Genomic DNA, 15202 nt, shown 5'->3' on the forward strand with positions numbered 1-15202 from the left:
AGCGCCGCCTGGCCCGCGGGAGCCACCGCCCCCGGGCAGCCGCCGCGCCGGGCGGCCCAGCCCCGCCCTCCCCACGCCGGGCGGCAGGGGGCGCTGTGCGCCGGCACCGCCGCGCCCGCCCGGCTGCGGCCTCTCTTCCCCGCGCCGCCGCCTCAGCCGGTGGGCGGGGAGAGGCGGCGCGGCGGGAAGGCGGGCCGGCGCCATGGCGCTGCCGGTGCTGTCGAGCTCGGGAGTGAAGTTCCGGCGGGTCCTGGCGCACTTCCCTCAGGAGCTCAGCCTGGCCTTCGCCTACGGGTCCGGAGTCTTCCGGCAGGCGGGGGCTTCGGCCGGGCACGGCGAGGTGAGCGCGGTGGCCTCCCCCGGCCCGGCCCGGCCCGGCCCGGCCCCTCGGGCTCCCCCTGCGTCGCCGCGGCGTGTGGCGGGGGCAGGCGGGAGGGCCGCCGTGGGCCTTGCGCGTTGGGGTTGCCGGTGTGGAGGTGGCGCAGTGCGTTACCCGGAGCTGCCTCTGGCGCCGTGGTTGTGGCTTGTGCACGAAAAGGTGCCACCCCCCCCCGCCCCCTTAGCGAGCAGCGGGTTAGCGGGGCAGATGTCCCGGGCCGTGCCGAGGTAGAGCGCCAGGGTCTGCTGGCTGCCCGGGAGGCCTCCGGGGTGGTCCCTGGCAGGCGTCTTAGAACCGTGTGTGGGTCAGGTGCCCCTTGAGCCTTGTGTCTGTGAGCTGTGTGTCAGAGCTTATTTACTGTTGGGTTTAAAAAAAAAAAGAGTTACAGCGTGTCCAGACAGTCTGTTTGCTGTGTATGTATACATTGCCACACTTAAGTGGCATTCTTGGTGCTTCCTCACCATTTGGAGGTCAAGCTGCTTGGAAATAGTGGGTTTGGGTTGGTTTTTTTTTTTTTTAAATACGTGTGTGTATGTGTTTGATCTTTTTAAAATTGTTAATAGGCAGTATTGCTTGTTGTGGTTTGCCTATTAAGCGCTCCCCACAAACGCGGCTTTACATGTGTCTCATTTTCCTTTCTGAAAATAGAAAAATGGAGGATAATAATTTCAGAGCTCTAACAGCACCTCATGCTCACACAAAAGAATGGGGGAAAAGGTAGCTAACAGACTGTCTTTTTAGTAGTAATAACTGATTAGCTAAGACGTAACCCAGAGTTAGTAAGTCTAATGGATAGTAAGTCTAAGGTAGGCCTAATGGATTTGAAGCAATGTCATGCCAAATATTAGTTTGTTGTAGGTATGAGTTGTAGACTGTTAACTTTGTCTGTGTGCAGGGAATGTGTGGATGGATTTCTTTAGAAGAGCAGGGCATGCATTGTACATTACAAGTCTTTGGAGTTTGGATCATTTTGTTGACAAAAGCAAGTGAATACACTAGAAGTGCAATTTCGTGCTGCCTGCACTAAGCTGGCTTTATCTGCCCGTACCTCCCAATTCATGGCCTCGCATATTAGCAAAAGTCCTGTTTGTTAGCAGTTTAAGTTGTTACACTGAGCTGTGGACTAGGATCATGAAGATCTCGTTACATGTTCCCCTGTTTGAGAGGGTTGAAGGCTGGTCACTTAAGCAGAAGGACAGGAAAATTCTGGACCATCTCTGCTAGACTGACTAGAAAACATATAACTGCATCAGAACCTTTAAACTGTATTTGACATTAATGCTTGTGTTTTGGTTTTATTTTTTCTTACTTATGTGAAAAATGATTAGCTGATAGTTCAATACTATGTATATCTTAGATTAATATGATTAACATTGATTCCTTCCTGACATATAAACCCCAATACTTTTTTCCTTATCCACAGGACAATATGCTGGACTTTGTGTTTGCTGTTGATGATTCTGTGACCTGGCATATGATGAACTTGTTAAAGAACAGGAGTCATTATTCCTTCTTAAAAGTTTTTGGGCCAAAACAGATTAGTAGCATACAGAGCTATGGAGCAGGGATTTACTACAATACTTTAGTGCCATGTAATGGTAGGGTAAGTACAAGTAGTTTGAGTAAATTAAGTCAAATGTTGCCTGTGAACTATTGAAATTATTAGCTTAAAGCATATTTCTGTGCAGGAAACAAATCTTGTAGATTGTAGCTGGTTCTTAACTTGTGGTATCTTCAATATTTATGTCTCAAACTGTTTCAAAAACAGCACATTAATTAAAAAGCAAACAGAGCAGCTGTTCTTGCACTTTAAAAGTGAGCACTGTTTGGAATTTACAACTAAAGCACTTCAGAAACTGAATTTATATTCCTTATTACTTGGTGTCTGCCGGTTTTGGTGATTTAAAGTGTATCATGTCGGGAACAGGGCCTTCATTTCAGCAGTTGACCATGTAGTAATAACAAAGTGGATTCTTACTGTTTGTTTGACATAAAATGCAAATATTCAACATAGCAAGTTGGAATTGACATTTGTGTTGCTTAATGGCTAACATCCTGACCTGTGAAGCTTGAGTATGATTAATAATTCTAGGTAAGTAGTACTTGTCCAGCAAGTCCTACTCCTGCATCTGTGTGTAGACTGCCTGGTAAGGAGGAGTACAGATAGGAGTCAGGGGAGGGAAACACTGTATCTCTGTCTTGGTGTTGATTCTGAGTAACTCTTGCCATGTGGTGACAAACTGTATGTAGGGAAAGCAAGTTCTTTTAAGAAAGATGGGAAATAAAATTAAATGAAGGACAGTCATGGAAAAGTCATGTGAGCAATATATACCTAACTGAAGTTTCTCAGAGCATGCATGGTTGCAGTAATGTTGGGTGTATGTCAGAATTCTTCATAGAAAGTTGGAGAGGTAGATAAAGTAGTCTATTACATACTTGCTATTTTGTCTAAAGGCATCTGTATGAGGCAAGAATTTGGGGTTTAAACCTTGTTCACTTTATGTAAAAAGGGATTTTGGATTTTATTTTAAGGACCAATGATATTTGCTATGAAATTCTATTGTTCTTGGCTCTCTATGCTCTTATCTCACACTGTAATGATTCAGTCATATCACAGTCTGTGGTCCTTTGTTATCCAGAAATTCTGGAGTTGGCTGCCTTGGTGTGGTGATAATCTTTGGAAACTCAGGAAGTGCAAATTGGTAGCAAACTGTTGAAAGTTCATCTTTTTTCCAGTTACATAAAATAATCTAAAAAAAACCCCAAAACACAGTTTGTTTTCTAACATAAAAAAGCAAAAGCTCCCTGATATACACCCCACTCCTCAATAATGGTGCATGTAAATGTCTTAGCAGTTTTGTTTATTTTAGATCTCTGACAAGATATTTCTTGAGTGTTTTCAATATCATAAAGAATACTGTGGATTATTCAAACTATTGTAATGTCTGGCTGATACAAAACTGATCATAACCTTTCCAAAATCTTTTTATGAACAGTTGTATTTTAATGTTCAGATCTCTTCAGTGCCAATGTCTGTCTAGACTAGGTTTCTTTGGGACTTGAAGTCTTTTGCTTTAGTGATTGATCCTGGGGTGACTTTATTGTAACTTTGATTCTAGAAAGGATCTTAGAGGGTTTTGTGCATGTAAATGCATAAGTTTGCATGTAAATAGGAATTATTTTTTTTTTACCTCCTGTGTTCATTAAAACATTAAAATATTTTAATGCTTTGCATCCATTTTTTTTATTGGAGGTATGTGTTCCTTAGAATTAATGACAGTCGTAGTAAGTAATTAGTAAGTTTCATATAGTGAAAATGGTGCAGATATATGGTTTTTCAAAAGCCTTTATTTTGTTTTTTTCCAGATGATAAAATACGGTGTAATTAGCACTGATACCCTGATTGATGATTTACTTCACTGGAAAACCCTCTATGTCGCTGGACGCCTACAAAAACCGGTAACTGTTAGTCTGTTCAGTTACTTGTCTTGAAATGCAGGAAATTACAGGGCTGGAAAATTATCAGCTGTCGTTTCAACTTCAAACTGTTAAGGATTTATGCATCAGTACTGAACAAATGATCTGCCCTGATTTAGAGAGTCTAGTCTTAGAGGGATAATCTCTCAAAAAGGAAGTGAAATGTAGTCCTTAATGATATTCTGTGTTATGTGGAAAAAAACCTAAAGGTAAGTATATTAATCACAGTTTTTTGACTGGAATAACTGGACTACATTAACTCAAAGTCCATTTAATGTTAAATGCATATTTACCTTTTGTAACAAATTTGTAGGAGTCACCAAAATTTAATACAGTTAAATAATGGAAATCTTTAAAGATGAAAGCTGCTTTGCTGTGCAGTTACTGTCTAGTTCATTGTATGGTTAAAAGTATCTATAATTGACTGAACCATGTGTTAAGCATGTTGGTTTTTCTTCTCTATGTTTGGGTCATAAAAAATGAGGTCTTTGCTTTCCCATGCATCCCTGATTCAGTGTGCTATCAGCAGATGGCAGCAGTGCTAAGTTAAAATTTCTTAAGAGGGGTGGGAGGAAGGAGAGGAGAACTCTGTTCAAGTCTTAGAACAGAAGTTAACTATGCTTTTAACAAAAAATTTGGGGTGAAAGTTTGAATAGATTATCTTGGTGCTACTGGCTTTTCTTTATCTCCAGGGATGTATTATAGCATGATACAGGTTAGAACAGCTGTTATCTTTATAAAGAATGAAACTTAATATATTGAGAAAAATAACTGAAGGAAGTATTCTGAATTTCACATTAATAATGAATACTGAATATTTATTTTCAGTGTAACTGCATTTGCTGCTGCTTTGATTTATTTTAGGATTTTTCATCTTAGTATATATAAATTGTGCTTCGTATCTTTTGGTTAAATTCAATGGGAGCACATACTTGCAGAAGGCGGCAGAATTTGGTATTTTGTTTGGTTGCCAACAAGACAGTGGAGATGCTGCATATGTGTTTAATAGATAAAAGAAGAAAGCAGTCTGGATTATTTTCATAAAGCTCACAGGAATTTGCACTGAGGAAAGACTGCAGGACTTAAACTAGAATTGGACCGAAAGATTACTTGGTGAATGTTTAAACTGTCTTTTCCTGTAGAATCTATAAAATCACTAACTAGGATTTTGAATGTTATACCCTGTTGGCCAAAAATGACCAAATAATCTGTTTAGATCTGTTGTGCAGGTTTCAAATATGTGCTGGTTCTGGCTTCACCAGTGGTTTGATGTTTTCATATATATGTTTTAGGTGGTATCAATAGAAAGCTTTTTTTACATCCTTAAAAATGTGCAATAAGCTTCTTTTGGAGGGGACACAGGCTTAGGTTTGTTTTCTTGTACACTATAATCTCTTACATACCATGTGCCATCTGTGCTAGTTCTAGACACAGCTGACTGAAGCCAGATTAATATTGTTTAACAGTTTGTTTGGGAATTTCCTCCTTACTCTGAGATAGAGGAGAAAGAGCCCAGCGCCTTTCTGGTGTTCCATTACAAAGCTGCTGTTCTATGAGTGAAAGCTATCCAAGCTATTCTAGCACATGAGCTAAAACATTTGCTCTGACTTGAAAATCTTGGCTTAATTTTCACTGGAGGTTTTTGTTTCTGTTATAAACTGGTTGCCTTGACCAAATAATCTTTCCAGAATGTTTGGCAGAATAGATGGAGTTTGGAGTTGCTGCTTAGAAATGCTGACTTTCTTCCCAGGCTTCTTTGTGTTAAAAGTTTATTGGCTTTTCATCCCACATGAAATTTATAATGCTAAATTCCCATTTAACTGTATTGAAAAATTGAATAAACTTAGTTGTAATTTCTCCATAACTGACAGGTTTCCTGGGGAGAAAAATGCTGCTGTACCTAAAAAGTAAAATAAATAAGCACAAGTGACACACAGTTGGTTTTCAGAGGAAGAAGATTTTAAAAAGCATCTGAAGTATTACTGATTTTTGTTAAACATAGAGTGTAAGTAATTGCTTTAGTGTAAGCAGCTGTATTGACTGTTGTCCTGGAGATACTATTAAGAGAAGGAAGTGTTTAATAAATTGAAGTGAGGTGAGAGAGAGAGGAGTATGAATAGTGTATAGAAATATCTTGTACTTTTTAGTGGGGTCTTGGGATGTTCAGGTTTTTTATATTATAAAAATTCCCATGAAGGTGTGACAGAGCACATGTTACAGATTTTTTTTTTTTTCTCCATTGTCCAAATCTGTAAAAACATTTTTTGAAAGAGAATGGAAAAATCCTCTTATCATGGTATTTAGCCGAGTGTGGACATGGCCAAATGGCAAACTGGAATAGCGCTTTTGACACCTTTCATTCTATAATGAGATTTTCTTTGTGTCTTTTGTTTGTAAGTATCTTTGTGTACATGTGCCTGCAGCTTCTTGTATATGAATTTCCTAGCAGTGAAGGTAGTATATTTCCTACTTTAAACTGTTGTGATGACTGAGGGTCATGCTTATTTCTAAAATTGAATATATCCCTTATTTAAAATATTTAGTAATTTTAAAGTCTCAACTGTTAGCAGTTAACTGTTAGTTAACTGAATTCTCTGTATACTGTAAAACGAGAATAAATTGGCTGCTCCCTTTCCCCCTTATGTGATATGGTACAATGACTAGTTCTGATCATAAGTTCTCTGTACTAAGAAAAAGCCTTCCTTAACTTTGGTCTTCTTTCAGATTTACCCCAGGAATCAACATTCATCCTTGTCATACCTCGGTGATAACTATTGCACTCTGTCTTCCTGGGAGATTTCTAGCTACCTGAACTGTTTAAAATTTGTTCATAAATGGTGTCACTACTGCAGTGTTTCATGTGTTTATATTTTGAAGCCTAGCATATTTCCCTTTGAAAAAAATCTGGTTTATGTTAGGGAGTATTTTTAGCAGAGGAGGAGATTATTTCTTTTACTTCACTAAAGCAAGTCCATGGTCTTCCATGAGAAGGAATAGCATCTCTGCTGCATTTCACATTTTAAAAGGCTGTAACTGTGGTGTTCTTAAAACAGGCCCATAACTTGCTGTTATTTCCAGGGCTAGCCTAAGATATAAGCAGTTTGCGTGACTGCTTGGGGTGCTACAGACTTCTCTCTTCTGCTTTCCTTAGAGTTTCCCTGTAGCAGCAAGTTATGAAAGTACGTATAAGTGAATTAGTTGATGAGATTTTAAGTATTAGTTTATCCTCATGACCAACCTGTCTTGTTTATTGGATCTTATTTGAGCAAGTCTGTATGCATTCAGTAAACTTCTCCCATGGTTTTTAAGGAAATAAAATTTACTCTGGGCCCCCTGGCAGATGAATGTATTGTATTTTAATGTGTTTTATCATTGTCTTTCATTTTAATGCTAAAAAATATAAAGCAATTTGCAGGAGAAGTTAGGAGGAATTCTGAAATTTTTGCTTGTACAATGAACTCTTTATTTTTAAAATGAAAATCAAAGAAGGGAAAACATCCTTCAAAAATCCACCCTGGACGAATTCCAGACTATTGTATAGATTTGATATTAGGCAAAACCATGCTTTGCTGTGGAATGATTGAAACAAGCAGCCTGTATACTGTTGCATTCACCGCCATGTCAAAATAAGATATTGTTCTAGTTTTATCCCTCTTAAATATTTCACCATAATTAAAAATTATATTCTGAATATAGTATTGGCCAGCCATGACATCGCTTTGTTCATGTCCTTTCTATAAAAAGAATTTTGTGTAACAGATATGTCTGATTCTCTTACTTTTACTGAATCTGGGTTTGTTATTTTTTCCTTCATTAACAGAGTATTTACATTCCTAAAGGAAAATATTTATTTGAAAGTATACCTTAGCTTTTTAAGGTTATATTTGGGGGGCAGAATTTCAAGTAATACTGCAACTCATTTGTGTGTGAATGGGCTTTTGGGGAGTAAAAACAAGTTGGATACATTTGTTCATAACTGCCAGTGGGTTTGCATTTTAAGGTATTCCAGAGTAAACAAATACTAAGAAGCTGCCCTTTATAAGCAAGACAGTATTGCTTAATCAGAACACTTGAAAAAGATGGAAACTCACAATGGGCAGGTATTCTTGGGAGAGTTGTTTCTGGAAGAGCATAGTTGGCCATCTTGTAAACCAGGCTGACTTCATCTGTCTAATGTTCTATAATAATATGTTTCTATATTCAGTTCTTACTAAAGATCTGCTTTTTATTCCAGTATATTTCCATATCCTAGGTGACTGGATTCTGTAGTTTGTCTTGTTGAATGTTTCCTAAAAATAAACTTTTCTTTGTGGCACGTAGAAGCGCTCAACTTCAGTGATATGTTCTTCCTGTATATGTGAAGTTCCCATTGAGTTCACATTCTGCTCATACAAAGTGCAAAATAAAGCCCTGCTTCTTCTAGGAGGATAACTAATGCCTAAGAAACTACTTGAAGCATGTGATAGGAGTCCTCTATTTAAAAAAAAAAACAACCCCAAAACCAAAACCAGAATGAAGATGAATAGGAAAACTTACCTCTTTGTCTTGTATTCCATTGTCTTTCAGTGTGACAGTGGTCTTTTTTTCTTGTTGTGTAATCACATATGAAGTATTTCTGTTAATGCATTCATATTTACTGTTTTGATTAATCCTAAATTCATGAATATTGAAAGATGAATAGCTCTTCCGAGATTAGTTAATGGCTGTTGCTTATAGCAATTCTGAAAGTGTTTGTAAAAACAGCCTTTTGTAGCAGGGTGTTAATTCTTAAAAAAGATGTTCCTCTCTCTCTCCCTCCCACTGTGTAAACAAAAGGGGACACTCTAGTCTTTATTGTACCATAATAATAGGATTTAATCTTAAATAAATTTCTTACTTATTTTTCACGTTGGATTGAGTAACATTTCTAGCTCCATCTTCAGTGTAATGCTTTCCTGAAGTCTTGCTTCCAATGACTCTGCTTTTTCAGGTGAAAATACTGACACAGAATGAGAATAGCAAGCTGCAAGCTGCTCTTGTTAGCAATCTGAAGAGTGCAGTCACAGCAGCCTTTCTCATGTTACCAGAAAGTTTCTCTGAAGAAGACCTCTATATGCAGATTGCAGGACTCTCCTATTCTGGTTAGTATATGGTGTCTAAAGTCTTTGAGGAGAAAAGCTGTAGTTGGAGCTGTTGTACCGCAGTAGGAAGTCTAATGTGTAAGTCATCTGCTCTCTTGCTTTGGGCCTACACTGTTGCATGCTCCAATAACTGTATTTTACTGCTGTGTTATATAACAGCTTGGAAACACTTATTGTGCTTATTCATAGAAAACAGGTATAGGTACATAAGCAAAACTTCTTACACCTGCTTGATTTATGAACAGATAAGTATGGGTGATTGAATATGGTGAACTGATGTGTTTGGGTTGTTTTGTGTTTTTTTTTCCCCCCCCTGTTTGTATGGGTTGTATTTTGGTTTTAATGGTTCAAAATCCTGGAAGAACTTTTTTCTTTTCACTCTCGGTGTAATGTTGATTCATCTGATAGTCTGACCCATGCTTTGTTATCTCTTACTTTCTGAATGTGCTGTGTTTAAGGTTCTTATTTAGTTTACTTAAAGATCCAGATTATGATTCTTCAATGTACATTTAACACTCACCTCCTCGTTGGTATTTGTTGACTTTTGTTTTGGTAACAGAATTTCCTCCTTTAGTTACGAAATTGGTATGAATTGGTACGGAAAAAAAATTAAGAAATTGCTCCAAGTGACTCTTCAGTACAAGATTTAATTGTTACAATTTAATTCAGCATTGCTCTTTAAATGTTGATATCCTTAATGAAATCACTATGAACAAGTTTGGTTGGAGGTGTACTTTACACAGCACTTTCTTTGCTCATATGGAAATGCAAGTTTGGCTTTTAGAAAAACGCACAGGTAGGCAGGCAGGCTTTATAAGCTGCAGCTTGGCTCTGCTGAGGAGTGTTACTGTCCGTTACGTAGTACTTACCTGGTCAGTTTAGATTGCAATTTGTTCCGCTTTTCCTTAGCAGTTTTTTTCTGAGTCATTATCTGTTTGAAAGTGACAGTGAAGAGGGTAGTGAGTGGCATGGCTAAGGGTTGCTAACCAGGGATGTTTGCTACAGGGCTGCATACCTGCCCACCTGAAACCTGTCCAGGAATGTAATTAGATTCTTGGTGAGTGCCAGTGACTAACATACTTTTTTGTATGTCCTTTGAAACAGTGCAATTAAGCAAAAATGTGGGAGATCAGTTACCATGCTGTAAGATGTTGAAATTGGCTCTACTTTGTGGACAAAGCTAAAGCACTAAGACTCCCCGTTGGGACTGTTCAAGAAAAAGGCTGTCAGTGACATGTTTGTGGATATTTTATTTTGCTGCCATTTTGTTAAGTCTTAAACTTTTCAGAGGGTATACTAGTAGACAAAATTGATTTTATGTGTTACTGTAATCAGTCTCCTTGGAGACTGCTGAAAAGAGTTGTTCATGCTTTAATTTGGAAAATGTTCATCCTTTTCTTTTTTATGAATTTTTTTTTTGAGAGCAGTGAGTCAGTACCATTTATATGGGAAGTGTTTGTTTTGTGGCTTGGCATAAATTGAAATAAACTAAGTAACGCTAGCAAGTTGCCACCTTGCAACAATATTTATCTCCTGAGTGTGGGAAGTGGGGAAAATGGATTGATTCAGGATTTTGTTTGTTGATATGTGCTGCACTAAGCCTCTAACTTCTGGTTGGTAACCCTGGAAGCTACCAGGGTAATACCTAATAGAGGTAGATGAATGCTCTATTGCAGACTGACTGTCCTCTCACTCTCTTTGAAACTTTTCAGTCCTGCATCATAAAAGAAAGTGTAAATGTCAGTAATGTAACAGTGGTGTTAAAAGGAGTTGATTTTTGAAACTACTAACAAAATACATGTCTAAGAGGAAAAGGCGATACTGTGATCTTACCATGAGGGCCATTAGCTGTGCTTCAGGTATTGCCCTTGAAGTGCAGAGACAATGCAAATTATTTTCTTTCAATATTGGAAAATTGAAGGTTATTTGTTTCTGGATACAAAGTATTGGTGCTGGTCAATCTGTTCAGTAATCTGTTGAAACTGATGTATAGTTGCAAAGAATGTAACTGTGTTACTGCTGCTTTCCAGGCTGAGCTTAACAGCTGGAATTTTTTTGTTGTCCAAGTGAAAATGTGGACACATGAGTTGATGACATTACAGCATATCAGAGGTCACATAACAATTCTGAATCTTATTTTCTCTGCTTGAAGGTATTTGAATAGTCTTTTTTGACTATTAGAAGGTGAACCTTATTGTGGGTTATATAGGCATTGGTAGAATTGAAGAATAAAGTTTCAGATGACAGCTTTGTACTATGTTGATTTCTGTTATATTCTCCTTTGAGTTTTCTTTCTTTTCCTAATGAATTAACTGTTTTTCTTTTCTTGACTAGGGGATTTCAGAATGGTAATAGGAGAAGACAGATCGAAAGTGCAGAACATAGTGAAACCTAATGTTCCCCATTTTCAGAAGCTGTACAGTAACATATTACAGGACTGCCCTCAAGTGGTATATAAGCACCATCTGGGAAGGCTAGAGGCAAGTGTTCTTCTTCAAAGCATTTTTAAAACAAGCAAGTGGAAGTGCTTTATCACATTGACAGAAGGCAAGAATTATGCCATACACTAAGGCGAGTAGTTTTAGTCGCTGTACATGCTATTTGTTATGTTTCTGTTGTTTAGTTAATTCTGCAACCAGAAGACTTGCCTTAAATACCAGTCTCTGCATATGTAGTAACTACTGTTCATTTTCTTTGAGTATGGGCACAGAACTAGAGCCCTAGCAAGGGAACAAGAGAAGATCATTTTAAAACATGTGTTCTAATGACTACCATATGGAAACAACAGTCTAGGAAGTGATGAATAAACATATGGTTTGTGTTAAAAAGATTAGGCTGTAACTTAGAGGTGCAACTTTCTGTGGTTAAAACCTGCATCTCACAAAAAACCCCTAGAGTGCTAGTTATGAAGATCAGTTGACTAAACCCAAATGAAATTCTGGCATTATCTTTAAATACCCATACTAAACCAGTTTTTCCCTAGTATTTGGGAAACAGGTATCCAAAATGACCAGTATCTTGAATTCCATCTTTCTGGCATAAGTGTAACATTGCAATTAGGGGAGAGGTGCCACAGTAGTCCAACAGCAGTTTTTCCTCTTGTAGTGTGCATGTCCATGAATGAATATTCAAGTGTGGTATACATTTCAACATGAAGTTACAAATAGCATGGGTTGTCTCATGGACATGGGTATCTCTTTATCCTCAAGTCACCTTGGTAATTATCGCATTAATGTCTCCTTTTAGGATGTGTCTTTGTTAGAAACTGAAGTACAGATATAAGCAAGCTTGAGCACAGTGAACAGTTTTACTGCAACGCTTTGGAGTATGGTGTAGGCAAATCTGTATTACACTGCAGCTGTCTCCATGTTTTCTTATCAATACGCTATTGAACAGTTTGGTGAAAGAAGTATTTAAATTAATTTTGAAAAGAATCAGTAATGCTTTCTCTAAGAAAATGGCTAGTTAGAATAATACTATCTGTTGTGTTACCTTTAAACAAATCCTGGTAGCATACTACAAATATACTGTTGGATAATAAATCTGTCCATAATTCCATAATAGTCATCAAGGCTGTTGATTAAATGCCATCATTTTACTGTTGATTTTGAGCAAAGTGCTTTAATAATGTATTCCTTGCACCTTGGTCTGGTTATTGGCAGTTATTCCTCAGACTGAAGAGGATAACTGCTATTGGGAGTGCTGTTTAATGCAGAATAGAAACCCCTTCTTCAAGTATACATCTTCAGAGTTACAGAGAAAATTCTTCCTTAAAAGATTACTCAAAAACAATTGAAGGCAGACACTAGTTCTTGTAGTTCTGGTTCAGGCGTGGATTCGTCCCACATAATGTTAAGAGCCTGCTCATTGTCGGTTCCCTCTGTAGTCAGTGGGTGATTCATCTGGATATCATTTTCTCCCCATTGACTAAAGGGAGTGTATAGGGCAACTAGACTCCTGTCTGATGTCTCCATGAACTGTCTAAAAAGTTGTGTGGGAGGAATCGAGCTCTTCATATTTTCCTCCAGTTTTGGAGAGATCTGCTCATTATGCATTTTTCAGTATCTGTGCTTACATTTTGTATAAATGTGTACAGGCCTGCACGTTGGTATCATTGTGCTCAAAAAAGGCTCATTGAATTTCTGATTTAGATTGGAAAACGTGGAATGAATGTTTCCTTCAAATTATACAAACCAGATGTGGTTTGAGTTTAAAGCAGAGAAAACGTTTTTCAAACTAACTTGAAATGTGTGTGTGTATAGTTTGATTATGTTCAGGCAGAAGAAACTGAGCTAAGTGGTCTTCTGGGAACTTTTTTTTTTTTTCATTGTAGTGTACTTATGTTTCCAAAGGAAATTGGATAGAGCAGAAATGATACAGTTTCAATGAAAAGTTGCTTACAGAGGCTGCAAGATCATGTGTGTACATTAGTCTTCCCTTGGATAAAAAATAACATCTTTGCATTGAGTAATTCTTCAGGTTCAGAACCGAGATAATGGCATTTTCCAGTGCTTGGGAAGTTTTCATTAGCATTGTCAATGATTTTTAGAAGTGAAATGGATTGTGTTCTTTGAGATATTTATCAGAGGTCAAAGATAGCCAAAAGACTTTTCTGACTTCTTTGAAAAGATAACTTACTTTATTAACACTGAATTTTTTTACTGTCTTTTTTTTTTTATATAATGTTTTCAGATTGATAAAAGTCCAGAAGGTCAATTTACACAACTGATGGCTTTGCCAAGGACTCTGCAACAAAAGATAACTTCTTTGGTAGACCCTCCTGGAAAAAACAGAGATGTGGAAGAAATTTTACTGCAAGTTGCCCATGACCCTGACTGTGGAGTTGTGGTGCATCAAGGTAGGCCTAGATCAGCATCTGTAATCTTCTTAAAGACATGATAGGTATACAGATTTATTGTACATGTTCTTCTAGTTCAGAAGGATGATTTAGAGAGAAGGAAGAAGAAAACAAGAGGTTAGTCTTGAGATACATTCCTAAAAGCCTGGTTTTGGATTTCTTTGATTGTAAACAGGTTGTCTGAAATACTAGCAAATAGCTTTCCTACTGATACAGAAAGATATGTTTTGGTTTGGATTCTGAAAGTAGTAGTCTTTAGGAATTAGTGTGGCCTACTTAGACCATCTAACTCTGTTTGGGATGCTTACACCTTCAGGATTTTATTGACTGGCGTAACTTCATCCAAATACTAAGCTATATATCCTACCAGTCATACGTTGCAATGCTAATTTTCTAGCTTTCTGACATTACGTTTCCCAGTTTTCATAGTTGTTAGTCCAGATATGTGAGCTCTGGCAGAGAATTCGGGCTTTGAGGAAGAAGATTGAGGTGTTTCTTGTCATCACAGATAGCTTCTCTGAGGGAAGATAATGTTGTATGAGCAAGTTAAAGCTTATGGTGCAGACATCAATGTTTTATTATTCTGCAGAAAAATGAAAATGTTTAGCACTTGAAGAGTCCTTTACATCTTTAAAAAACTTCACACATCTTAGTTCCAGGTGGCCAATTTTGCAGGCTCCTTGAGCACAGCAAAAACTCCCTAGATGCCTGAGAGCCACTAGACACTAGCCAACTGCTGAGGGAGCTCTTATGCTGATTACTCTTTGGGGAAATAAAGCTCCTGAGTTGCAGTTCTCTGTTGACAGTATGGGATGAATTCCACCTGGACATCAAGGTGTCCAGCTTCTTTCATGTCAGTATGTGGCAGCTTCCATGCTACTATGGCTGGACTGCAACAGTAATGTGATAGTGGCTGAATCTGGGAGTAGGAGTTGCAGTGGTTGTGAGCTGCATATAGTTTTAGTGCTCTGAGTTGTCCACCTGGAGCTAACTATCCTTGCGGTTGTGTTTATGTAGGGTATTGCAGGCGTGGCTGTGACTGTGGGCTGTGCACAGTGGTACAGCAGTTCAGTATCAAAACATTGGATAGATCTAGTCTTCTCAAGCCAAGCGGTTTATACCCTTAGGAGAACAAATCAAAACCCCTCATTCACTTTTGCAGCTGAAAGATTTTCCTAATTCAAGAATCTGGGTAAAGGACAGGACAAGCCATTTGGTAATCCTACAAGACAAAGCTGATTGCTCAAGTTGAATTGCATTGTCCCTAGGTATTTTACTAGCTCAACATGATTTGTTCACTTCCCCTCCCCACCCCTACCCCCCAGATTATTTTCCGGTGGAATATCGTATCCCTCTTCCTTATTCACG

General features: G+C 38.3%; 1 protein-coding gene across 5 annotated transcripts in view; it reads left to right on the top strand.

Annotated features, from left to right (window-relative positions):
- The first annotated feature begins 202 nt into the window (after positions 1–202).
- The window catches only part of TAMM41 (TAM41 mitochondrial translocator assembly and maintenance homolog), a 33294-nt gene continuing 18294 nt past the window's right edge, over positions 203–15202 (top strand). For all 5 annotated transcript variants that reach the window (XM_075713922.1, XM_075713923.1, XM_075713921.1 and 2 more), the window contains exons 1-6: positions 203–340; positions 1803–1982; positions 3746–3838; positions 8826–8976; positions 11311–11456; positions 13669–13834. In XM_075713922.1, the coding sequence (XP_075570037.1) occupies positions 203–340; positions 1803–1982; positions 3746–3838; positions 8826–8976; positions 11311–11456; positions 13669–13834 (874 nt within the window). The remainder of the gene's footprint in view (positions 341–1802; positions 1983–3745; positions 3839–8825; positions 8977–11310; positions 11457–13668; positions 13835–15202) is intronic.

Source organism: Pelecanus crispus, chromosome 7, assembly GCF_030463565.1.
Source record: "Pelecanus crispus isolate bPelCri1 chromosome 7, bPelCri1.pri, whole genome shotgun sequence".
Classification (NCBI taxonomy): domain Eukaryota; kingdom Metazoa; phylum Chordata; class Aves; order Pelecaniformes; family Pelecanidae; genus Pelecanus; species Pelecanus crispus.